This window comes from Lichenostomus cassidix, chromosome 3, assembly GCF_008360975.1.
Source record: "Lichenostomus cassidix isolate B80296 chromosome 3, HeHo_3.0, whole genome shotgun sequence".
Classification (NCBI taxonomy): Eukaryota; Metazoa; Chordata; class Aves; order Passeriformes; family Meliphagidae; genus Lichenostomus; species Lichenostomus cassidix.
In genome coordinates this window covers 16,311,139-16,338,508 of record NC_139483.1, presented here as the reverse complement: position 1 = coordinate 16,338,508, position 27,370 = coordinate 16,311,139, and the positions used below count along the sequence as shown (strand labels likewise).

At 46.5% G+C, this 27,370-nt stretch overlaps 1 protein-coding gene across 1 annotated transcript; it reads right to left on the bottom strand.

Annotated features, from left to right (window-relative positions):
• Positions 1-8,992: 8,992 nt before the first annotated feature.
• Positions 8,993-26,722, bottom strand: ACBD3 (acyl-CoA binding domain containing 3). Its single transcript, XM_085054672.1, has 8 exons — positions 26,445-26,722; positions 19,231-19,372; positions 18,044-18,184; positions 17,150-17,308; positions 15,569-15,743; positions 12,899-13,091; positions 11,939-12,223; positions 8,993-11,094 (listed from the first exon to the last, which is right to left on the bottom strand). Exons 1-8 carry the CDS (start codon positions 26,701-26,703, stop codon positions 10,883-10,885), a joined length of 1,566 nt encoding a protein of 521 aa, XP_084910798.1. The 5' UTR covers positions 26,704-26,722; the 3' UTR covers positions 8,993-10,882.
• Positions 26,723-27,370: the final 648 nt, after the last annotated feature.

Sequence of the window (27,370 nt, the reverse complement as noted above, 5' to 3'; positions counted from 1 at the left end):
TGCCCGAGAGGAAGCACATACATTCTCCTGTGAGAGGGTGCCTGTGCCCATAAGCCTGTTTCCCAACACTATAAATTGGTCCTATAAAAGATGTTACTCCTCCCTGCCTCTCCTTAATAACTCCGTGCTGTGGCTGTAACAGCATTTTGCTGCCATCATATTTTTCACCAGGTCTCCAGTCTCCCTCACTTTTTTTCCTCCTGGGTACTGAACAGCTCCTAGCAAAACCAGGCAGTTCAGCATCCCAGAGGATGCTTTGGGAGGAGGTGGGACTCTGGGCACAGAGGAGGGGGAAGTGGCAATAGGGCCACAGGAGAATTTGGGGGTAGCTCGGGTGCACAGAGTGAGGTCCCCAACAGCTCTGCAGTCACAAGGGTAAATCCACTGTTTTTCCAGACTCACCCTCCTGGGATGATCCCGCTGAGGCTCACAGCACCCTGGGGGAAGCCCAGCCTGAGACAGGAGCTGCAGTGGAGGCTCTGGCTCATCCTCAGGGACTCAGCATTCCTTGTTGGGCGAGGAGCATCTCTGCTGCTCCCATCCGGCGAAGCCATTGAGTGTCTTCCTGATGGATTTTGCTGCCCAGAGCCAAACAATGCAAACCCGGGGATGAAATGGAGCAGGGATGGTTCCCAGCTGGGAGCCCTTCTCCTTCCCATCCCAGCACACCCTTGGCACGGTGCTGGGATCCATGGGGAGCACCAGAGACCCTGCTGATGCCCCTTGCAACACAGAGGGGAAGACTTTCAGCTTTATGTAAAAACAATAAATGCCCAATTTCCCCTGCAAGTGACCAAGTGGGGAAGTGCTCATCTGCACCCAGTTCCCCCTCCCCAGTGCCACTGGGACCTGCAGCAAGGTAAGGTCCTCTGTGCATGACAGGCATCCAAATTATGGCACCTGCTGGGGTTTTTTTGGTGGCTGCTACTTGGGGCTCCTCCTCCTCCTTGCATGCACAGGGGATGTAGCAGAGCAATTTGTGTCTGGAAGTTCATGTTCCCACGTTTCTTTTCCCTGAGGATCTCAGAGCCCTTTCACTGTGCTCCTTCAAAAATAAGTGCATTCCTTGGATGCACAGTGTGTAAGCAGAGTGCAGTGTGGTTGCTGAAAATCTGCACAAGCCCCACATTAGGGAGTTATGTATTAAGAGAATAAAAGTTTAAAATAAACCCTTGGAGGTTTCTCTGACAGTTGAAGCTTGGAGGTATCCCTCAGCCACTGGGTAAAGCCTTGTGGGGGATTTTAGAACGTTTTTCACCTCTTCTTGTGTCACTTGTATGCATGGCTGGGTGCCTTGGGGGTGACAGGGCAGGGCTGTGTGCTACAGGGGATTCCCACATCTGGGGTCAGCTGCCTCTTTATGCACAGAAATGGGATTGAAGCATGCTGATCCTCTTTGCTGTTCATTGCCTGAAGGAGAAGGGCAACATCTAAAAGCCATAAAACCTCGTCAGCTCACGCCTGGCACATCCTGCCCAACAGGTTGACTAAATCCAAGCAGCTGCAATGTCATCTCTCTCACTTGTGCCTAGTTTTGTTTTTTTTTTTTTTTTCAGAAGATCCCTTCCTCTTGCTGTTCCTTCCCTCTCAGCTCGCTGGGGCTCTCCTGCTGCCACCCTGCAGCAAGTTGCTGTCAGGAGCAGCCTCCTTGCTTTGTGCTCTTCCAGCAAAGCATGGCCAAGGGTTTGCATGAGGGCAGCTTTAACCAGCTGGTTTTCTGACGATGCAAATAATCTTGTCATCTTCCTGACAAATTAATTCTTAACACCCCCTCCCTTTTTTTTAACTGGCTAAAGTGTTAGCCATTATTGCTTTAGGGCTTATTAATATTTGGGAGTACAGTTGTGACACTGGGAACACGCCAGGAGTTGTATGAATTAATGCTCCTTTGCCTGTCAGGGTATTTAAGTCTCAGATATGGGATGTGGGTGATTTAAATAATTCCCATGGATTCCTCAGCTTCCCCTGTCACATGCATGGGGACAGGAGAAATCACACGTACAAGCATGATTAACTAATGAGCTGTCTAATGAAGGGCTTCTGCCTACAGGCATTAACCATCTACTGCCAAACAGATTGGGGGAAAAAAGCCATAATCCCATGTCAAAGTTCCCTACTGTGCCACCCTGCCTCTGGTGACAGCAGCTGGTCCCACCCTGCACATGAGATGCTCCCTTCTGATGGGAAGAGATTTATCTAGCAAACCCCAATGAAATCTTTGCATTGAGCAGCCATGAGCAGGGAGTTGTCAGCCACAAAATGCAAAAGAAACCCAAAATGAACAGCCCATAAAATGAGGAGAAATTTAATAAAAGAAAAAGAAAACCAGTTGGAATTTTTTATAGCCTCATGTGTAAAACACAGGTTATCCCACAGATGCTCTAACACACCTTTGCAATATGGAAAAGCCAAGCATTTGTCAGGCCAGGCTGTCTCTGGAGCAGGATTTGGCACTGCTGGCACTGCCTGCAGCAAATGGGGGCTGCAGGGCCAGGAAACAAATGCACCAGGCAGCTCTGCTTCCTAAAGTGGCTAAATCCAAAACTTTCCAGGGAAGCACGAAAAACACTGTCTGCAACTGTCTGAAAACCTGTGCATGGGTCAGCAATGCTTTTGGGGGATGTGAAATGTCACCTGTTGCTGTGGCATGCAGGGAACTGCACAAGGTGGCCACCAGCTCCTCCCAGATTGCTTCAAGGGATTAAAAGCACCTCCCAGGGCTCCAGCCTTTTTGCCTCTTGGGTTGGGACCAAGTTATTTATTCCTACATGACATTTCTCAACATGTAAGTAACTTGTCTCTCTGTTTCTCTCTGGAGCAAAGGGGGTGTGTTGAAATAAGGGTGTCCCTGGAGGATCACAGAGGACCTGTGACATTCCTGGTGGCTTACTCCTCACTGGGCTGTTGGGAGGGGTTTTGTGCTGAGGTGGGACGTGAATATGGATCCTGGAGAGTTTGCTCCACCTGTTTTCTGAGGTGCAGTGCATATCTGCTTGTCATTCCCAAATCCAGGATCCTCAATACATCAAATGGGATTTTTACTGTGGGTGTGGGCTGTGAGTTTCCATCTAATTGCCTATGTTTAGCCAATTTCCCCAGAGGCTGTTTGGGGCCCTGCTCAGCCTGGGCTGGGCATCTCTCCTGTAAATGTTTCCTGACTCCCAACGTGCAGGAAGCGGTTTGGAGGGATGTTGCGGAAATTCTTTGTCTCCACTTCCTATTTCTTTTCCTGCTCACCCCCCTCACACAGGCACGTGTGCTGCCTGCTCGAGCAGCCTTGTGCTTCCTTCTTTGGTGCATGGCTGCTGTTTTGTGCTTTATAAATGGTGGGAAGGGATGGTTTTTTGATCACCAGTGTTCGCCTGGGCGATGTCCTGTGCTCTTGGTACAGCCAGGCTCTGGTGTGGCTGCTCTGGAGAAGCACAGTGGCTTCCAGCCAGGCTGCTCCATCCTTCTCAGAGGCTGGGGTGGCCTTTGATCTGCTGGATGTTCCCCTCTTATGCTGTAAGGGAGAGCAGAGTGGCTTTGGGTGCAGGCTGAGGGCACCTCTTCTTCTCCTCCTACATAAAATGGCTTTATTCCCACAAATAACAGGATGTGGGAGCTGCCAAAAATCCTGGTGTTTTCTGATAGCCTTGTCAGCAGCTGTTCCTGGGCGCTTGTGTCCACAAAGGGGCAGCAATTTTCATGCTGGAAACTGAATTTCTCCTACACAGAACGTGCCTGTGCAGGGAGGAGACCAGAGGCCATTCCTGCAGTTTAGTTTTGAGAATTAAAATCCTTTAGTTCCCACTGTGGTAGGTGAGATGCTGATGCTGCTGGGGCAAGGGCCAGCCCAGCTCCTCTGCCTCCAATGTCTCTTCCAGCACCTCAAAGGCACCTGGGCTTGTATGGCAAAAGGGATGGGATGGACACATGGCTTGGCAAACCCCAGCAAGCTCTGCTCCATGTCTCATCTCCCCCAGCAGTGTCAGAGAGATGCTGATTCCTGAAGGGATTGCCTAGCTTGATACCATTTTGCAGCTTCAAAGTCTTCAGCTGAGTTATTATTTTTTTCCTAAGCATTTAGCCAACACCTGCAGCCTTGACAGCTCTCTGGTTTAGGCCAGGAACTGGTGAGACTCTTTCTGTGAGCCAGAAGGAACTCACAGGCAGATTAAAACCATCCCTCTGCCTTTGCCAGGGCTCTTTCCCATTTCTGTGCTCTATGAATTGCACCAGGGAAAAACAAGGGATATGACAGGGAAATCAGGGTGGATAAACTCTGCAACACCAGGAGTGGAAATTGGTTAACTTCTCCCACCTGCAGCTTCCCACAGACTCTGTGGGACTCCCATCCCTCCTGCCATGCCTCTGCATCCCAGCAGCATCCACCCCCTGTGGCAGAGCATCAGACCAAGGCAGGGCTGGCCAGGATTACCTGCTGACCCCAGGCAAGTCCTGCTCGGAGTCTGAAACACTTGCCAATCCTAACTCTATACCTATAGCCCCATCTAATGGCATGATCCCAGCAGCTCCGTGTGCCGTGCTGGTGTTTGGGTGGATGCAAATCCTGCCCAGGAGCTGGGGGTTCCTCACTGGCAGAGCATGCCAGCAACACTTTTGGGCCATACCCAGTGTGTCACCCAGCCTGCCTGGGGAGGTTTGTCAGGGACTTCGTGCTGCCAACAGCAGAACACAGCAGGGAAATGAAGAGGATGTAGGCCCAGCAGGAACCCAGCTGCAGCTCCTTGCCTTAAAAACAACGGTGGGGTTGAGGCCAGGATCAGGATTTTTCCAAGCCCGGCTGAGGGAAATGCTCCTATGGCTGGGCAAAGCAGCTCCTCTGTGCAACAGGTTTGCTACACCACTTCCAGTGCTTGGAGTATTTCCCTTCACCTCCCACTTCCTTTGCAGGATTCCAGTGCCCACGGGCTGGCTACCAAAGCCTACCTGTGAAAATTAGTTTTGGCACAAGAATCCCTGGGATTTGCCAAGGAAAAATATTGTAGACAGGCTTTAGGAAAACAGGATTCCTCATCCAGGGGAAAATCACCCAGCCAGGTTGAGCAAGCAGCACAGATGTACTCAGCACAGCTTTGTCTCCAGCTGCAGATGGGTGCCTGCAAAGCCATGCTGCTTCTCAGGTTGCCCCACGGTGGGTTGTTGCAGGCTTGTGGGTCCTCACTCCCCACCGAGGGACACATCAGGACAAAAGGGGCATTTGTGGGGTGTAACTGGCTGGGCAGGGAGTGGTTTCTGTGCTGGGGCTGTTCTGGGATGCTCCCAGTGCTCTGCTGGGCCAGGGCAAAGCCCAGCCCTGGGGCACTGCCTGGGAGGCAGCTGATCTTGCTTCCTGCCTTTTTCTTCCCATCACGAGGCCTGCATGAAATCACCTCCCCCTGGGCATGAAGCAATCCAAGCCTTAGTGTCACTTTTTTTTCTTTTAGACTTAAAAAAACCTCTGTTCTCTTCAAGCCAGAGCCAAATTCAACAAGCACCAAGCAAAACTCTGCTAGGTGCTCTGAACTCACCCTGTGATCTTGTCTGACTGTCCTGATACAGGCTGCAAATAACTTCCCAAGGTTTTCGAGAGCCTGAGGGATGGGATTTGAGACTTGCAACCCTCCAATGCAAACTACTGCAAAGGGCAGAAAGACCTTGGGTGGCTTCTATGAGGATGGAGACCCCTTCATAGGGCCCAGCCAGGCAGGTCTAGAAAGGATGCCTGGGTGACAGCTGGGTCACAGCTGACTGCTCATGTGGCACAGGAAGGGTTTGAAGGTGACAGCTACCCCAGTTTCATGAGCAGTCACAGCCAGAGGGGCCCTGGGCCAGCAGAGGGTTTTGCTGGGCTCCCTGAGGCTCTGTGGGCAGAGCTGCCCCTCAATCCCTGCAGCCCTAATGTCCCACATGTCCTGAAGGCTGTCCCCAGCATCCCATGCTGCAGCTTGATGGCTGTGCAGGTATTTCACTAATGGCATGGTGGCAGAAGGCCAAGCATTTGTTCTGCTGGGTGAGCAGTGGCAGCTCTCCTGCCCACAGTTCCTCAAGAGTGCAGGGGGAGGGCTGAGGTTGAGCTTTCCTGGACAGACAAGGTGCCAGCAGCCCTTGATGTGCTTCCCCAGGATATTCCTGCCACACCTGGGGATGCAGCCACAGCAGGAAAGGAGCTGCAAGCAGGCCTGGAGGGGTGGCACAGCAGCTCAAACATCCCTGGGGAAAGGGAGTGGTGAACTGTCCAGGCCAAGGGAATCAGTTTTTTCCACTCAGACCTGCTCCTCCATCAGGGGAGCACAGCCAAGGGGAATTTCTGCTCCAATGCACTGTGAGGGATAACATCAAACCTCCTCCTGGGCCCAGCACACATCAGCTGCCAGGCCAGGTGAGAGCAGGGAGCACCACCCAACAGCTGCTTCCTTAAAACAAATGTGTATCAAACCTGAAGTCCAACACTGAGGAGAACACTAAAAGCCAGAGAAGTGGAGGCTGAAATAAAGAATTACTCCTCCAGATCTGACCACCAGCTAAGCATGCCAGTGTTGAGCCCCCTGATTAAAAGGAGCAGGCTTCTCACCAGCTTCATGATGGAGATGGCACAAGGTGAAAATAACAGGCTAGGACAAGAACCTGTTATAGAGAACCAGTGACACATTGTTTTTCCTCAGTCCTTGCAAGTTTCGTATTTTTAGGATACTAGATGATAACTCTTATCTATATCTAGTCCAAGCAGTTTAATATATCTATTTAAGCCAGTCTGATGTTCAGTAAAACTCCTGGTGTCCAAGTGGCAGACCTCAGATGAGCAGTATTTGGGAAAAGATTTGGGATGCCATTTCCTTCTTTGCTTAATCTTGCAGTCCGTGGTGGTGGGTGTAGCTGTGGTGTGACTCTAGAAGTTTTATTTTTTAAAGCAATGCACCCAAAAGCAGGTAGTGGACATTTGTAAGCTGCTCTGAACTCATTGTGGGTGCAAGCTGAGCACACCTGAGCCCAAGGCAAGGACACTACTGTCACAGAGCATGGGACATTACCCCAGGGATTTGGACATCTCTATGACAAACAAAGCAGTGACCCAGCCCTAAAAGCTGTCCCCTTTGTACTCTGCCCACCTGTGCAGCAAGCAGGAGTGAAGGCACAGACAGGCTGGCTGGGGAAGCTGAAAGCTCCTGCTGCTGAGCTGGATCTGCAAATGAACTAACAGTGGGAGCTGGGCTGAGTGACTGAACTGTGCTGGGTGGGGAGCTGGAATGGGGGAGATCAGAGCAGAAACAGCTGGGGAGCAGAAGAGAAACTGTGATTTCCAGGAATCCTGGGGGCACATGCCTGCTCACTGGGCTCGTGCTCTTGCTGGCACCTTTGGGCAGTGCCACCTGTACAGAAGCTGCTGACCCAGTCCCTGCAGTGGGCAGCTGAGCAGCTGGTGGTGGCACAGGAGCTCAAGGAAAGGCAGGAGGGACAGAGCACAAACCCTCCAGGAACACGAGTCAAATGGGCTGGGAAGGATTGGAGTGGGCTTTTTCCAGCTTCCTCTGCAGTCCTTGCACTGAAAATGTAGTGAGAGGTGGAAAAAAAAGGATGGGGATTGCAGGATCTGGTCTTAGAAGGAAGAGAGCATCAATGTCTCAGAAGGCAGCCTTCATAATTTGGATTAATAACAACTGCCCCAAGCTGTCAGTCTGGAGCATGGCTGGCACTTGGGTGGATACTCTGTACTTCCACAGGTCTGTACACCTCCTAAGGCATCTGCACTAATAGGAGGCTGAATAGCTCAAGTACCCCTGAGGGCCTCCTTTGCCAGCAGACCCCTGCTCTGCTGACCCTGCCCATTTCAGTCACCTCAAAATCAGTGTCTCATCTGTGACTGACAAAGCAAAGCACAAGGCAGAAAGTGCCAAAAGCCAAGGGGTGAGAAGGACTGCAAAGAAGATAGGCAAGGATAATTTCACAGAGCACACAAGTGGCTTAATTAGGAAATTGTTTTGACTGCACTGCTTATCCTTCTGGGACAGCAGAGCCAAGAAGGCCATGCCTTGGTGTGCCACAAAAGGGCCTCGAAGAACCTGTTCTAACACTGGTTTTTCTCTGGGATTACTTAGCTTTTCTCAGAGGACCAGTGAATTTGGAACAGAGCTCTGTCAAGCTGTTGATGTTGTATGACCTGGAGTCGCTGCCAGTGACTCAGTTCATTCCACAAAGTGTTTATAGTAATTCTCTTGTGGAAGAGAGCTGCCTAAAGGGAGCTGTGAGGGGCACAGTGCTTCCCTTTTAACTGGGAAAAGGGGAATTTACACATGCATGAGACAGGTAAAATAGGCTCAGCCAGGGCAGGCTTACTGCTGTAATTTGGCTTTCAGTGCACCTGCACATTTCATGTGAAATTAGCTTGTAGCATACCCAGACTGTGGTACATTGAACTTCTCAGCATCTTGCTTCTCACAGCACAGCACTTGTTTTGCTCTCTCTGAAGAGAATTCTGCTCCCCAGGTGAAATGTGGGAGCACCAGGTTGAGAGGCTGCTGTCTATAGGAGCAGATGGGCTCACAGAGCAAACGAGTGCACATCCTGGCCTCAGCTCCAGGATAAGCTACTTACCAGCAGCAGGTAAGTACTAAAAAGGAGATTTCAGATGACAGAAGCCTCAGCATAACTTGCCTTTTTGCCTCTAGGTCCTTGCTTTTCTTCTTGTTCAGTCTAAACCGTGCATGGTCCTGTCTTGCCCTCTGGGCCAAGGGCTTCTCAGGACTCTCCTGGAGGAGTGAGCTTACAGGTTTTAGCTGCCCACATCCAACCCCTTCTGCTACCCACTCAAAAACCAAAGTAATGATGCAGGTCAGGCTGGGCTCTTCCAGTAAGGACAGATGGCAGTGACATTCCTGGGCAGAGCCTTTGACCACAGTGTGAACATGGTGCTGAACCTTTGAATATGAGAGAGAAGATGACAAGCTTATCTTAGCTCAAGAGCCACACACAGCAATGGCAAGTTTTGCAAATTAATAAAAAGCCAACAGCATTACAGATAAATGTATTTTAATTAGGATTAAATACTATCTCAAGGTATCTTGAAATCGCACTTGTACTGTACTATCAACAGCCAGAGGCAATAAAAAAAAAGTCTGAAAACGTAGAAGTTCTAACATCCAACACATGACAGTAAGTGCTGCCATTTAAAGCGACAAACACCGCTCCCAAGAACAGGTATTCTCAGAGGAAAAAGTTGTAACATTTTTGTATGGACCAAAAAAGAAAAAAAAAAAGTAAATTGAAGACCAGAAGAAATATATTAGTGCCTGCCTTTTTAAAAGTTTTTTTTTTGTTGGTTTTTTTTTTTTTTACATTAAATACAGTTTTCTTTAAAAGCAAGGTACTTTCTAAATCCATGGTTTATATACCGTATGTACACAAGAGCAGAACATTGTACAGTGTTTTTGGATAAAGCAGCACTAACTAGCTGTAAGCTGGTACTGTGTTGCTGACCCAAAAAGCAAGATGACAAGTTAAGCACTCTAGGAGAAGTATCTCCATGGTTGGTATGAGAAAAGTAAAGTATCATGTATGTACAAACTGCCTGTTCACACAAACCCTGCCAACTCAACATCACTTGCCGTGGAACTGCACATGCTGCAGCTGATCAATGGAAGTCTTACTGCAAGAGCTGGTCTGAGACCAAAGCAACCATTTCCCTTCAGTAACAAGGTGCATCACCCATGCAGAGAGCACTTGCACAAGTCATTATTGCAACACGTCACCCCTGGGCTCCAGGGGGAGCAGATTCTTACTGCAGCCTCAAGCCAAGTAGCCACCTGCATTTCTTTTCACTACACAAAATACAAAATGCCCCAACCAAACCATATGAAATTGAGATTAAAGCTAGGTTAAGTATCTCTATGTGCACCTGGCCTTTCTGCCCACCATCACAAATTAGAGCAGAAAGTTTGCACCCCACTATCACCAGTTCAGACTAAAATGGAGTGGCAGTGATTTCCATAATTAGTGCAACATTAACTCTTATACTCTATCAAAGTGTCTGACTGCTCTTTAGATGCACAACATGCTTATTCAGGTCTTACAAAACCAAATCAGGTCATTGTGCAGAAAACTGGTTTCAAGTTTGTAGCCTTTTTTTTAAAGTCTACCCCATTAAAAACCCATTAAACTCAGGAGTAGTTTGTGCCCTGTTCAAAGTCAATTGCACAAAAAAAATTACTTTTTTAATTCTAGGGTTAGCAGTGGGGCACAGATTAAGGTTCTTCCTGTTACAAATACTTTTAAACATCATCAGCTTACATCTTCAGAAGAGGTTACTTGCTGTACTTCCAGGATGTTGTTCATCCTTGTCTTAGACACTACACTGGTTTAAGGAACTGAATGTTTCTTCTTTGATGAGGACAGAAGTGAGACAACTTGTTTCTAAACTGCATAAACTTAAAGTTTCAAGTTTTAATGGTGTAAAAAATTCTGACATTCAATTACAGTTAAGAGAAACTTGCTACACAGCAAACTGCATCCAAATCTACCAGTTATTGATGGGACCTTTAAATTAACCATTAACGAGTTATTCAAGGCATCCAGACCTGGAAACATCAGATCACCCAGCCAGTGAGCCAGCAACTCCCTCCCCTTTTTCATGAGGCTTTAACAAGTGCAACTGATGTGACCTCAGCACTGGAGCCAATGACTCCAATCCCCAAAAAGGTTAGGGAGATCCTGTGTTAAGCCCAATGCAATATGCATTAGTGTCATGGAGCAGGAAGATCCCAGTGTCTACTTGTTAAAAGTTCACACAAACCGTACAGATACAGACAGGATAAAACACAGACTCAAAAGGATCCATTATGCTTGAAGAAAATTCCAAATAAAATGACATCTTCTGCACAGCCCAGCCTCAGACACAGCCACACCTTTATCTAGTATAATAAACTCTGTAGTAAACTGTTTTTGACCTCCATAGAGAGTAGGAGTTGTCAAATTTAAGAAGATAAACTCCTCTCCCTGGGTACTGGTGGCTGCCAGCATACACTTCTTCGTGACAGTCTCGTCTGTACACAGGCACTATTTCATCTAGCTGAGGCTTGTTGGCATTCTTTTTGGCTTTTTCTTCACTGCTAGTATTTTCTGCAAGGGAGAAAAAAAACCCAAAAACAGTGTCAGTGAACATGGGTGGATGCTTTATGAGAGAAAGTCAGACTGATCTCTAGCAGACAAGGCCCTCTTTGTTTAGGAATGAGAAGAGTCAAAGGGATTCATACCAAGGCTGGGGCAGAAGCACTCAGAAGCAGGAGGAACAGTAAGCACACTCACTTTATCATGACTCTTACAGTTCAGTATTGAAACTCCCCACACCATCTCCCCAGCACAGCCAGGTCAGTCTGTGGAGATGCCAAGCTCTAGTTTTCAGTAAGGCAATCACCCCCCAGACTGCTACTGATCTGACATACTGACCACCACAGAGTGCTTGGTAGTGATACTCAGAAAGCCTAGGGCAAGGCAGCTCCTTCCAAGCAAATCACATGCTCATTTCAAAACATTTTTGCAGTGGTATGCTAGACTCCTCCACAGGCAAAGGCTGTGACCTGTATCTCAGCCACTATCAGGACTTGCTCTCTGAAGCTGTTTTGCTGCAGCCTCAAGGTAACCTCCTCCCTACAAAAATCTCTTGAACAGCAGGGCAGGATTTTCCCTAAGGTTTCAGAGTGCAGATCCACTGTGCTCTATTACAGCACAGGTTTCAGTTTAGTTTATTGAATAGTTGACTTAGGAAAAGGATTTCCCCAGCCTCAACTGCTTTAACCTGTCTGCGATCAAAGGAGGTGACTGAAGTTACTTGCAGAACTGCAGTTCCTATTCAAAATTGAAAACAAGACTCCAGCCAGATGGAAAAGTAGAGATTACACAAGACAATCAGTGAGGGTTTCCCTCACAGCAAACTCTGACAGTTTATATACATTAGCATGCTTACCTTCCTCTTCCTCCTCATCATCACTGGACTCGCTGACATGCACACTGACTGCAGTATTAGGGGAGTCTGTCCATTCAAAATACACCCCAAAACCAATGTCATAATTGTCTGTAGCAAACTCCCAAAAGAGGTAAGACCCCTCTTCATGAGTTGGTACTCTGACTGTAACCACTTCTCCTCGGCCCACTGTGATCACAGAGTCTGCATCCTGACGGATTTTTTCCTTGAAGTCTTTTATCTGGGGTCGTGTCCACATGGATGGGGCAGCGATCACTGGAACAGAATCTGGAGAGAGGGGAGCAAATACTCCAGTTAGGCTTTGTTTCAGTTATTTATGCTGCATACTTAAGTGTGCCTTGGGAACACTTGAGGGCCTCAAGCATTAAAGTTGCTTCCAATTAATTTTTTTTAACTGAAGAAACAAGTTTCAGCCCTGAAAAGATGTATGAAACACTATAAATTTAGTTGTAACACTACTAAATGCTACCAGTTCACTCATTCACCACATTTAAACCAACAGTGCTTACACAGAAAAGCCTCAGAAGACAAATGTACTGCTACAGGTGGCAGGTTTATATTGCACAGAACCCTTCACTGAAAGGATCTTTAAACAGTTTTGACCCCAGTTCAAATAAAACTGAGGATATTTCTGCTCAGAACTGCTTTGTGCTAGAACTTTTATGCTCCTTTCCTTCAAGTCAAGAGTGAAAAGAGGTTCTGGATCTCATCAGCTTTGCTGAAATGCTTTTGCTGCTTCCTCTTTCCTTCCCCTCCCAAAGCTCAGTTTTGCCTATGCAATATTATTCTCCTTTGAGAGATAGCAGCCCCAGGAATCACACCTCACTTTTCCATAGGCAAATGAAGCCAAACAAAGAGCCACAGTAACCCTACTTAAGACACCTGAATCATAAGAAAGGCTTTTGCTATTTATTTTTAATTAAGAAATTTAGCTAGTCACACCTTTTGGTCCATTCTCCAGTGCTTCTTCCAAAGCCTCTGGATCCAACTCTTTTTCAGGGCTGTCTGCATGTGCACTGGCCTGCCCATTGATGGATGGGGTGTCCCCTGGGGCAGGGCTGTTCACCTTTGATGCAGTAGTCAGGGGTGTCCCTGTTGCTGCCACCACTGCATCCTGCTGCTTCTGTAATGCTGCCTAGAATGACAGGAATTTAAGTGAAGCACAACCAAACCCTCACAAGATGCCAGTTTTACACCTTCCAGCAGAAGGCATTAAGACAACTTAAGAGAAAAAAACTCCCCCTTCACCCTGCAAGGGGGTTTGACTCTAAAGATGAGAAGTAGCACACATTAACCAGTTACATCTCAGTACCAAGGGATGTGAAGTCACTTTGTTTTGGCTGGTGGATGCAACTGGAACAAAAAAAAAAAATCAACTTTCAAAGTAATTAGGGTATCCACAATAAACTCTTGCATTTAACTATGGAAGCTTTTCATTCCTGTAACATTTCTTTCAAAGTTGGAGGGGTGGCTTGTTTGTTGGGTTTTTTTGCTGGCTGGAAGGGTTCCATCCAGCCTGAACTCATCCAGGTCTAAAAAGAGTTGAGTATTGAAGTGCATTAGCTACTTGCCAATTGATGAGTTAAACAAAGAACCCTCTTGAGCAACTTCCCTGTCCCTCGTTATCAGTCCAGAGAGACAACACAAGGTTTTTTGTTGGGACAGGGAAAAGATATGATAGCACCACTCTTTAAAGGCTAACCTAATAATCACAAGATTTTCATGAACAAGTGGAATATAGGTATCCTTCAGGAATATGAACACAATATAGAAAAACATCTGTTAAGATTTCAAATTTAAGTAATTCCACGGATGCTGTCCAGATTTCACTTTCTACTACATGTTTGCACACTGAGAGAAAGTCATGTGGTGTGAACTTTTCTACAAGACTGCTGCATACAACCTTTCCAACATTAATTGCATCACAAGCTGATATGTAAGCAGAACAGCACTTTCTAACTGCACTAACAGAACCCAATGCAGCTGAGTTACAGGCATCCAAACAAAGCATTCCTCCAAAGTGTTATGGAAGCTACATGAGACTTCAGAGAAGTCCAAAAAGTAACTGCAACAGGCCAGAAAGTCTCTGCCTTTCTCACACCACTTCAGCTCCATCAAATCATGGTTTGGCTTGGAAGGGAACTATTAAAGATCATCTAGTTCCACACCCCTGCCATGGCAACAGATGCCTTCCACTAGACCAGGTTGCTCAAAGCTCCATCAAACCTGTCCATGAACACTTCCTGGGATGGGGCTTCCTCAGATTCTCTGGGCAACCTGTGTCACTGCCTCACCGTCCTTACTGTAAAAAAAGTCTTCCTTACATTCAATCTAGACCTACACTTGGATTAAAACTTTTGCCCCTCATCCTGTCACTACAGTCCCTGGTGAAAAGGTCTTTCTTCATGTTTATTATAAACCTCCTTTAGGTACTGAAAGGTTGCAGTGAGCTTTCCCCAGAGTCTTCTCTTCTCCAGGCTGAGCAGCCCCAGCTCTCTCATGTTGTTCTCATAGGAGAGGTGCTCCAGCCCTCTGAGCATCTTCATGGCCTCCTCTGGAGCTGCTCCAACAGGTCCATGTTCTTCTTATGCTGGGGACCCCACAGCTGGATGCAGCACTCCAGGTGAGCTCTCATGACAGCAGAGCAGAGCAGTGGGGGAGAATCACCTCTCTCCCTCAGCCTTCTGGCCACACTTGTTTTCCTGCATCCCAGGATACAATCGGCTTTCTGGGCTGCAAAAGTCCACTGCCAGCTCATATCCAGTGTTTCACTCACCAGCCCAGCTCTGCAGGACTGCTCTCCACCCGTTCAGCCCCAAGTCTGACAATGGGGAGTGCCCTGATCTGACCCAGTGCAGGCGCCTTTCACTGGCCTGGTTGAACTTCATAAGGTTCACACAGCTCCCTCCCTTGGACATTTCTCTGCTCAGGGCATCAGCCTCAACAAAATACAAATTACTTCACAGGAAACTAGTTACTGAATTTTAGGTCTTTAGCTCAAGAACAGACCTCAGGCTGGCAGCTACAGTCTGTCCTCCCACCCAAATCACGAGCAGCTTATTGCAGGCAAGCAACTTCATCAGGCACTAAAGTCAGATAATAGGTGCAAAAGGAGAGAGAAGTCAGCAGTGCTCAGGCTGGCAGGGAAGAGCAATCTCCAGCCCAGCAGTGATGCCACAGTGCTGCATATGCATGCTCAGCTAGAAACACAGGGCTGAGCACAGCCTGCTGCTCTGCACAGATCTTCAGGAGAGTCACCTGAATGGGTCTGTTCATGCTCAGATGCACTGGTATGTCATTAAACCACACACACTCACATCACCAGGGCTGCAGCAGAGCGTTTCACATTTCGTCTCCACTAATAACATTGAACCAAGCCATTAGGAAAGACTGCTTAGAGTTTTCTTAATTAACAGCTGCTTCAGAAAACTACTCGAAAAGATAAAATAAATGAAGGGGCTTTGGTGTTTGAGTCTGAAGTAGCATTAGTCACTAGCACAGTAGCTCTCCTTGTGGCAATTATCTTTTCAAGGAGATAACAGCAGACAAATTAATGCTTCCCAGTGACAGCCTGGGACACAAAGCCCAGGTTTCCCAGCTAGCCAGCCATACCTGCTGCTGTGCAAGCTGCACTTGGTAGAGCTGCTGCATGTACTGCTGGTAATGCTGCTCCTGGAGCTGCCGGATGAGGATCTGCTGCTGCTCGTAGTTGCCGGGATACTGCTGGGCTGCGTACTGCTGGAACTGCACGGCTGTCTGTGAGTTGAGTGCTGCCATGATCTGCTGCCTGCCAGGGGGAGCACAGCACGGTGTTACCAACAGCTCAGGGCACTGGGGAAATCCCTGCACTTAGCTGCCTCTGAGGACACTTCAATCACTTCCTTCCATTCCTGCAAAACCCAATTAAATTAAATCTACATAATGGACCGTGACCCGGTGCTAATGCAAATGTGAGTTTTGCCTAAAAATATGCTGAGAACATAAAGAAGGGAGCAACCTTTTCTACTCAATGTTTGGAAACAACAAGAGTGCTTACATAATTCTCAATCTGTAGTCTGATAAAGAGGTAGTGCTACAAAAAACCCACATGACTAAATTTCTCAAACAAGCGAAGGAAAAAATCCACATATGCTTTTTCCAGAAACCATCCTTCCAGCAAACCTGCTATCAATATTGGTAGGAACAAACCTGCTGTGGTACAGCCTACCAATGCCTTTTGGTGAATCTAAGAAAAAACACACCACATTACTATCTTAGTTTGCCTGGTCAGTATGCAAACAAATATGAAAAACATGACTGACAGTGGCCTAAATCAGGAACAAAAAAAAATGCTGCCAGATGGGGCATCTGCATCTCCAGTAAACTCCACTGCTGAAACTTCAGGAGGAACACATGGGTTACATATGCACAGGCTGTTTTTCTCCTCTCTCCAAAGAACTAGCAGAAATTCTGTGGTAAAATGACTAGATAGATCCAGAGTCTGTCTCATGTTACATCCATCAGTAACCAGCTATCAATGTTTCAGAGGAAGGAAGAAGTATCACACAATTGCAGGAATAATTCTTTCCTTCCCGCTCTTCTTCCATCCCCAAAAATCATCTTTTAAAGTATCATTATTAGACTGTTCTAATATCCCAAGAGCAAGATTTACTGCTTTTCAGCAAACTACGACCAGTTTAAATACACTTGGTATCCACATTCCTTTTCTGTCTAAACTCTTTATCTCTGTAACCTGCTATGACCACTTAATACACAACTCCTATTCATGTAAAAACTCTCTTAACTTCAAGGCATACCACACTTCTCGTTACTTAGCACTGTGCAACACTTTTTATTGTATATGTGAATTTATGTCTGTCTCTTACACTCCTCCAGCTCTCACCCTGTTAAACAAGCAGTAAAACTTGTGGTTTAATTATTTGCTCCCTTCTCAAAACCACTACAGAGCAAGCACAGGATCTACTTCTGAGACACCCCCTGCAAAGACATTTTTATTGTGGAAAATAGTTGCTGACTGATGTGGAACAGCTTTACTATTCTCTTAACTACTACATGTGCAAAGCCAAATCTGTGTTTTCAGCATCTGCATGTGATGGGAACAATGAAATGTAATTAGAGCTGTATGTTCCAAGTATACAACTGTCCCAAGTGCAAGGCAGTTATTTTCTTTTAAGTGTTGTTTCCACTACTCACTTCTGTTGCTCCATCCGAAGTCGTTCCTCCTCTATTCTCCTCCTCTCCTCTTCTTCCCTTCTCAGCCTTTCCTCTTCTTCTCGCCTACGTTTTTCTTCCTCCTTTTGTAACCTCTCCCGCTCCTCCTCTTCACGCCGCCTTCGCTCTTCCTCTTCTCTTCTGCAACATCCACTCAGTAAGTCATTTTAGCATTCCTACAATCCTAAGATGAGTTATTTTCAACATGCTGTAACCTGCCTTTTGCCTGCCCAGGGAGGCTTTTGTTTGGCATCATCTCCTCACACTTAAATTGGCTTGGAGAAGTGTCTTACTGGACATGTGAATAAAACTTATTACTGTAGAGTTTTACTGCACTCAGCAGCATGACAAGGGTGAACTCTGTGTTACAATTTGATATTCATGCTAACTTGTTTCTGTGCTACCTGTAGCAGAGAGCAGAAGAAAAAAATTGTCTGGAAGCTTTAAACAAACACATCTTCCAAGCTTTAACACATGTTCAATAGTGATGTGGATACTATGGTTTAATAACCACATCTGGAAGCAATAATAAGACAGCCTTTGTCAAACTGCTAACCCATACTAAAAAAGGAGTTTAAAACACCTGACAATTTAATGTTCTCTGTTTATTTAGTCCACAGGTATATCAGGATAGACATTTTGTGAAGCATCTCTTCTTATGCAGATAACAGTATCAGCAAAATTTTTAAAACTCCTAAACAACTACTCATTACCAGCAAAGCAAAAGGCTTAAAGAGATCAAATGGTACCACAGCCACCTACACTTCAAGCATTTCCCTTCCCAAGACAACTTCAACATAAGCTAGCTGTGATACTGTCCACAGGCTGAGAGTTACACACTCACCAGATGCCAACACCAAAGCACCCAAATGTTACCTTTTCTTTTCTTGTTCTTCCTTCTCTATCTTGTGGGAAGTGACATACGTTGAAAACAAGTGGCAGCACCTATGTAGGAGCTTGACAAATTCTGTCATAGCTTTTTGCTTTGACATGTTTCCAAGGGCAGCCCATTCCTTCCTGAGAGAGAGAAATCAGCTTAAATAACAGACTCAACTTTTTTCAAGCCAGTAGTGAGCTCTGACAACCCAGAAAAGGAAAAAAAACAGTTGGGAGACCAGGAACCAAACTTCATCATATGCAGTTTCAGAGAACCAACAACTTCGTCCCAAAGACAGTACAATGTTCTCTTCTGCCTGCACAGGAACAACTCTTTCAAACAGAGACAACTCAGCTCTTATGTGAACTCTCTTACATCCCATCAACCCTACTTTGAATTCTGATGGGCATTTGGAATATGTACAAAAACTTCCCAGCCAGAAGTGAACCTGAAGTATTTTTTTAACCTTCTTCCACTCTAGTTTGTGTGAAAAAATGTAAACATTTTTCTGAATGAACAAACATGGTAACAACTACCGATTACAGCACTTCAGTTAGTTGAAAGAAACACCTTTGTTCTTCCTAAGAAAAGCTGCATCCATTTGTGCAAAAGCAGGGCTCTGGATCCACCTCAGAGAAGCCACTGCTGTGTTGCACAGTGTTGCCTTCACTCTAGAACACTAGAAAGAGCAACAATGAACATGAGAAGTGCAGCCTGAACTGCAAGCAACACAGGAGACGTACCTGAGACTTCCCAGGTCTCATAAAAGATTTACACAGAGTTTCAATGCACCAGGTATCTGACTTCAGAAATGATCTTTGGTGTTAGGACAAGCTATGGTGAGTGCTTCCACCACTGGCAAAAGGCTTGGCCTGCTGTAACCATGGTGTGGAGTTTGGATGAAACATGGGCCTGCACATTAATGCACCTTAAACTGCTAAACAGAGAAACTGGACTGTCAGCACAGCAGCTTCTAGTGTGATTGAAATAAAAAATCCAATAATCTTCTGTTAGTTCCTGTACTGAACTGTGACTCACACTTCTAAGATGTATTTAAAGAGGCCACTTTCACTTTCCACTAGCACACACACACTTGAGATAACCCACATACTTGCAGAAATTGGATGATGTTATCTTCAGACAGGAAAAGCAGAGTTAAGACCAACAAAAACACCAGCCCTTTTACCTTCTATCATTCCCCAGGACATCAAAGAATCCAACTTCAGGGCAAGTGTCAGGGTTGTAAGGTCCCAGCAGAACCTGCTTGTGCAGTGCCACAAGTTTGAGCTTTTCTTCATATGTTGGATGAAAGGCTTTGCCATCTTTTTCTGTAGGAGAAAAAAAGAAAAAAGAAAATTTCACTGTTGTGATTAATTAAGCACAGAATAGGAATGAGGATGTTGCATAACCATTACCAGGATTTCCACCATAAAAAAGAAGAAAAAGAAGTCAAGTCACAAAAGGTTAGACAAATTAAGTCAGTTTTATTTAAATAAAATATAGATCTGTCCAGAAGAAACACATCTACTTCAGCTAATGAAAACTTCTGTGTGGAGTGCTTTGCATCCCACTGTCTACAGTCAGTCTTAGCAAGTCAGTTATCACATAAATATTCACATTAATTTGTTGAACGTCACACCATATGGATCTGTATCTCCAAAATGTTTAAAAACCTTAACTGAATTCAAGAGTGTCTGCCAAGTCTACTCTAGTGTGCATAGGAAGGATTTTCCACAAAGAAAGATGTGATGTTAACTTTATAAATTGTTCTCCTCTCATGCTTTTCACATCGATGAAAACAGAACAACCAAGGTTGAAGGCAAGGAAAACTGCAGAGAGAAAAAATTAAGAGTCAAGGAGAGTTTTCCTTGAGGGAATTAAATTGCTGCCCTTGGCCAAGGCAGCTGGAGTAGCCCCTCACAATGAAAAGCCTTGGAGCTGACTCCATCAGCAGGAACACACACAGTGAACTCTGACAATAGGAAGGCAACATAAGGCTGAACATATTCCAGTGGCTCCACAGGAACAACTTCTGAAGCATTCCCAGCATGCCTTTACTGGTAAGAAGATTCTTGCATTGATTTTAAATGATACATGAATTAGTCAGCTAGGACTTACCTCAACACATTTAAATTGTCAAAACAAATCAAAGAAACAGGCATTGCTGGATTTGACAACACTGCTCATTAAGAAAAGACATTTCTCTTGAACAGGAAAACAAATAAATAAGCACCATCTCTTTTGGAAGGGCTGAAATGGGGAAGCTACTAGCAGAGGTAAAAGACACTGACTTCCCATGACTGCACTGCTCTCCATGTAATCGGGAGCTGGAGGCAGAGCTGCCACTCGTTCCCAGCTCTCCTTCAGAGCAAGTTGTTTACAGGCCCAAACTGAAGAGTCCACACCTAAATTTCAGGCTGACACATACTGCAAAATTGCTTGGCTGACACTTGTGAACAGTTATTAACAGGAAAAGAAGCAAATCTTAGAACAAGAGAGGAAGGGAAAAAGCCCTACTACAGCTTACAGAGAAACTCAGAGCAAATACTTCTGGAAATCAGAAACAATCCCAGCAGGAAAGTGCTTGCAGGTCACAGCAAGACACTATTTTTGACACAAAGTTCAGTACATTACTGGACTTACTCAGCAGAAACATCACAAGGAACCACTACATGCATGCCATTTGTTTTGAAGCCACAATCAAATGATCAGGAAGGCAAATATTTAATTACTTATTATCCATTCCTAGAAGTCTACATCACTCTTGCGGAATCTCAAGTATTCACTCTTGTCCCAGAGTCACACAACCTTACAGCAAATATAGCTTCCAGCTTCAAAAACAGAAGCCTTGCTCCACAAAAATATCTACTTCCAAAAATATCTGGTAGAAAAGGGGGGGGGAATGTAAAAACTAAATGAGAGTCTACTCAGTGGTGTACAATGAAAGGACAAGAGGCAGCTGACACAAACTGAAGTATAGGAAATGCCACTTAAGCATTTTCGTGTGTTTTTGTTTTGTTTGCTTGAAGTTGGGTCTTTGCATTATGTTGTTTGTTTTTTTAACTGAGAGTGATCAAACAGGTTGCCCTGAGAAGTTTTTCAGACTCCATGATTGGAGACATTCAAAACCCAAATGGAGACAGTCCCATGAAGCCTGAATTGAAAAGGAGGGCTAAACCTGGCAATCCCCAGCAGTCCCTTCCCACCCCAAGTCTGTGATCCTTAAGCAATGTAAAGCACCACATTCTGGTAAGTTTTCAACCCCTGCTCTCAGGCCTTCCAAAGAGCCCTTTGGCTTTTCCTCAGTTCTTCACACTCTACACGGAATTTACTTATTAGGTAACAAGCACTTCCATTAGCTTCAATAAATAGTGCATACTTTGAAATAATACTTAATATCCTGAGGCAGCGTGCTACAAAGCAAGTTAATTGACAAAGGTACTACACTGAAATTCTGCCAGGCGTCTGAGCAAAGTATGATTCTCCAGAGGGTCACTAAAGCATAGTTTATTTTTCACAAGCTGTGTATCTACAGCTGTCTGGCAAAACATACAGCTATTTGCTGTGCTATACTGATACCAAAGCCAGGTAACATCATCAGTATTTGAACTCACTCCTGAAGAGAGTTAAAGAGAAAAAACCTTTATTTCCCACGCAATGCACAGCACATCTGCATTTTCACAGAGCAGACAAGTCAAACCTCATGCCCTAATTACTGAGAGAAGCCAAAATCTGCATTTACAAAGAATGGTGACCCAAGGGAAGAACAGACAAACCAAATAAGAAAGGGAAAAAGACAGGAGAAAAATACGAGACAGGCTTTCAGTGACTTGTAGATAATGTAGCTTAGAAGCAAATTATCAGAAAAACACTTGCAGCGAGTCAGGCAGTGTAGCTAAGTTCCATACTAACTATTTTGCAGTTGAACCCTACAGCATGAACCACACTGTACAATCATCCCAAAGATTTGGAATTGTTGGTGTTTAACTGAACCAGAGGACCTGAATTCATTTGCAGAGTCAAATATGCCAAAAAGAGCATTAGTGTGTCTAGACAAGTCGAAATGCCAAATGTACCCAAGCATCCGTGAACACACCATTAAAGCAGGCATTACCCACACACCTCACACAGCTGTCGGGAAGTGGAAGAACATCAAAGAGCTCCAGGGAACATACTGAGAAATCCAAAGGAGGTGCACAGCAGTAATACAGCAACTGTACAACCTTCCCTGTGCCACTGGTACCCCTGACCCAACGAGGCCAGGAAGGGGCTCAGTTTTCAACCACAACAGAAAGATGAAGATGTTACAAGTAATGAGAGGGGCTTATGCCACGATGTGGCACTGTATTTTTGACATGGATTGATAAAAGCCTGCAAATCTAGACACAAAGGTGTTTAAGAAATATGCTTAGGAGACTGCATTGTGCACAATACTGTTACTCCTGTGTAACTTCAGATCTTCCCCCGTAAGAAACACAGCACACCATGCTGCACCTTCCACTCCAAATTCATCTACTGCACCCACTCTAAATGCCTAATTCCCTTGGGATAGCATTCAGTTGAGTCATCTAGAAGCAGCTAGAAAATAGCTTGTGAAGTGTGATTTTTCACCTCATAGCTTTTAAAAGTAAAAGTCACATATGTTAATTCTATTCATTTGTAAAGTTTTAATGAGCAAGACCAAAACGGAGAAGTGTGAGGACTGAACTGCTGCCTGCAGATCCCAGTACAGTCTTACACTCCTAATCCTCCTATCCTGAATCAACAGAAGAATTACTGACTGGCCCTTCCAATTAAATATGATCAAAGCTCAACTTCACAAACGTAGATACATTATAGGGGTTTTCATATTCTTGAAAACAAGAGCCTACTTAACTTACAAATTACAATCATGCCATCAAATTAGTGCTCAAAAAAAAGAGGTCAAACAATTAATTGAGAATGATGTTCTGCTGAGGCTGAAGATGCATTCTTGTTAGGATAAGAGGTAATAACTTAGAGCAGTCAAAGAAAATTAGAGTACTTAACATTCCAGGAGAGCTTTTAGATACCAAAATGATATGGTTTGTGTACTGTCTGCTCAGATGTGCTGCACTGCAAATCACTTTAGACAGTGCATGAACACTTCAGGGACTGTCATATATTGAAGGTTGGGTGCAATGGTATTTCAATGACAGGATGTGGAAAACAGCAAAGCCAGACTGATCCTGGGAGAGATTTGCTAGCAGAGCTATGCCAGCCACCCTCTCCTGCTGCAGGACAGAGCTTACGCCTTGAACAGGTTACCCTCACTGGCATAACTCAGACCAGCTCAGAGAGCAGAATAAACCATCAGAGACACTTCTACCGAGCCAGATGCCCCAGGGCTCACTATTACAGCCAGTCCTGGAGACAAAGAAATGTACAATGGCTGTAACATGACTGTTCTCCACTGTACACTGGATCCAGCACAGTGGAGCAGCTTCTTAATGGCAGCCAAAACGCTGCTTGACCTGCACTAGGCTTAACAGAGCAGGAAGGGAAAGAGTGCATAAGGGAAAGAAGGCTCTTGTTTCCCACAGAAAAATGGACTGGCACACTATTACCATCTATTTTCTATGCCTCTGTTATTCTGAAAAGCTCTCTTCACAAGCCATTATGAATGCTAAAAAAAAATGTAGTGCACATCTCATGCACAGCCTAAGGCATGACAGTAGAAGCAACCCAGGGTCAAGCATTTTAGATCTGCTTTAGATTTGTCTTTATCAGAGGCAGAATAAAGTAGCTTTTGAGTCTCTTTAATATCCTAGCCTAGTTTCAGTCATGGATTGCACACTGTTTATACACACTCTCACTCTGTCTTGTCTCCAAGCAATTCTATTACCTGCAATATGCCACCACTGACAAGTATTAGCAGTCATTGCAACAAGCAAACTCGAAGTATTTTTATCAGATTCAACTTCTTTGGAATAAAGTACACCATGAGTTACAGACAACTTGAGCTGTACACAGAAGCAGAAAAGAAGTTGCTTAACTAACAGCATAGTTTTTAGAAGAGTGGCCAGAAAAGAGTTATGCTGAGGTCTCAGCATTGACCTATTAACATGGGGCACCCTTCAGATAGATATACTGCCTCTGGAAGTACAGGAGGAATCCCTACTTGCTCCTGGGCATGCACAAGGCTGCTAACCAAGCATGCCCACTCCCACAGTTGTTCTGACAGCAGATGCATGAAAGTAATTTGGAAACGAGACCAATTATTTCTGGAGCCGTGCAGATATAGAACAAGCTGGCAGAATCAGTAACCCAAGTATTGCAAGCTCCTGTAGCTCACCATCAGATCTATAAATAAAAATGATCATGTTATGTCACTTTCAGGAAAAAATCTACAGATGAAACGATGGGCAATGACTTTGTGTGAGTTATTCCAGCCACAAGGATAAAGAAACAAGGTTTTCACTGGAAAGACTGACAACACAATTGAATAGGGAAAATTCTTCTCTTAAGAACAAACCCATGAGTTACAAGAAATTGCAGAAGGCTAAAAAAGGAGCAGGAGTAAGCTGAAACGTGTTGATATTAAGTTTTGATTAAAAGGACAGCAACAAAAAAAAACATTGCTATGACAGCACAAGGCAAGGGACTGGAACATACACACAAGTAACACCCCGCAGGCTTCACCATCCCAGAGGAGATAAAGCCAGAACATAAATTCTGCTAAAACATGTGATATAACAGATAGAGGTTACTGCTTATCTACATAGCAATAATACAGATAAAGTCATTCACAGCACATAACTTTTGCACTGTAAACACACTTTACACTGTAAACACAGGTTCCTGTAGAATATTCAACCCAAAACAGAAAAAGACCACAGTTGACCAAGACAAGGAATTTGCTCCTGCAGAGACATTTCTTTCTGCATCATTAAACAAAACCAGAAATCTTCTGAGCAACTTCTTTTACAGAAAGGAGAGAGACATTAAGTGAAATGTTTCCACAACCTGATAACCAGCTGCAACAGCTTCTGATATAGAAAGGAAAAAAGAAAAAAAGATCGTATGATCCCTTATGTTTTTTACAGCTTAAAAAAATAATACCTCTGTATATTAGCATGCTAACAAACTAATTGCTTTTTGGAAGGGCATCAGAACAGAGTAAAAGTACCAGGGCTGTAGAAAACTGCTTAGAGCCTTACATGCACCTAAAAACTACCAGGTGCAGGTCAGCCAATGTGAAGAAAAGACAATTTTGTCCTTCCAGCAATGTTTCCACCGGCCAGCAGTGCTTGCCCTTAGAAGAGGCAGCCTTCCTGGGAGGTCATTTAACAACTGACTGCCACAAGACTGACCTTTCCAACTGCAGAGCTTGTCTTCCCTAGTGCAGGCATGGGGCTGGACTCCCTGCTCCACCTGAAGCAGCACCTGCCTGAAAGCCACGGGAGTGACACACGGCTGAAACATGCTCAATGCAGTTAGCAAAGCTCTTCCCTCGAAACCACACAGCCCACTTCCCCCTCCTGAGGAAGCCAAGTGTGGCAAGATACCTTCAGCTTCCCACAAAAGGAAACCTGGCTGCAGGGGATCCCAGGAAAAACACTCCATGTCTACACCCTAGGTATTTCGTGGCTGCCTGCTGGAGTCATGGTGACACACAGAATCATGGAATCGTTTAGGCTGGAAAAGACCTCCAACACCATCGAGTCCAACTTATGACCGAACACCACCATGTCAACTAGACCATGGCACTGAGTGCCACGTCCAGTCTTTCCTTAAATGCCTCCAGGGAAGGTGACTGGGCACCTTCAAGAAGACTTCCCTGGGCAGCCCATTCCAATGTCTTATCACCCTTTTTGTGTAGAAATTCCCCGTAATGTCCAACCTAAACTTCCCCTGGCGCAGCACAAGCCTGTGTCCTCTCGTCCTGAAGCAGCACAGCCAGCGCTGGAGCTGGCACGCTGAGCAGACAGCACACCTCCCGCCAGGATGCGGGCTGTCAGCAGGCGCGGCTCCACTCGCGGCGAGCGCTGCTCGCCCACGTCTGCGAGCTGTCCCTTCCCGTGCCACCAGCCCGGAGCCGTGCCGCTCTGATCTCAGGCCGGGTGCCGCACAGCCCGGCAGTGCCCCGGCAGTGCCCCGCCACACCGCGGCCCGGGGAGCCTCTCCTCCCGCACCCCGCCCCGCTCACGGCCGGCACCGGGAAACGCGCATCCTCGCGGGCCGCCGGGACACGCTGCTCGCCCCGGGACACCGAGCCCCTCCTGGGGCCGCCCCCCGCTGCTCTCGGGGGATGCGGGGCTCTGCCTGCTCCCTGCAGCCCGGCCCGGCGGGCGATGCCGCCCGGCGCTCCCCGGTGCCGGTGGCCGCCCCGGTTGCGGCGGGGGGCGGTGCGGGCCGGGCCGGGCCGGCGGCCGGGCTCACCTTTGAAGAAGCGCAGCGCCAGCCCGTAGAGCTCCTCCAGCGCGAAGCCCCAGCGCCGCTCCAGGCTCAGCGCCGCCTCCTCCGCCGCCTCGCCGCTGGCCTCCGCCGCGCCCGGGGAGCCGGGGCCCGCTCGGCCCCGCCCCGCCGCCGGCTCGCCCTGCGCCGGCCGCGCTTCGCAGGGAGACACCTCGGCGTTGGGGCTCAGCGTCAGCCCGTCCACCGAGACCTCGAGCCGGTCCGAGCTCAGCACCGCCGCCATCCTCCGCCGCCTCCCGCCCGCCCTCCGCCTCCTGCTCCGCTGCGGCGGCCACGTCCCGACTTCCCGTCCCCTCCGACCCGGATCTTCCGGGCCCGCCCACGGCCCGCCCCGCCCCTCAGCGGGCTCTGCGCTCCGGGGCGCCCGGCCGTGGGGCTGGAGGAGCTCTCCCGTCAGGGACACTGCCTGCTCCGCAGCGTTTGGGCTGCCGGACCCGCCAGTCGTGGGGACTGGAGTGTCTGTGCCGCCCTGTCTGCACTTCTTGTTGCTTCACAGACGGGATAATGGTTTCTCCACAGTGTTATCTCCCTTACTAGGAGAGACTGCTGGAGCTGTTAAGTCCGGAGAAGACAAGACTGAGAAGGAATCTCATTAATGCATGAAAATATCTGAAAGTGCTGAGACTTTTCGGTGGTGCCCAGTGGCAGGACGAGGAGCAATGGCCATACACTATAACACAAGGAGTTCCACCTCAACACCTCAGCCTTTTACACTGGGGGTGGCAGAGCACTGGAGCAGCTGCCCAGGGATGTCGTGGATTCTCCCTCTGGAGACATTCAAACCCCACCTGGATGTGCTCCTGTGTCACCTGCTCCAGGTGACCCTGCCTTGGCAGTGGGTTGGACTGGGTGATCCCTAGAGGTCTCTTCCAACCCTGACAATTCTATGA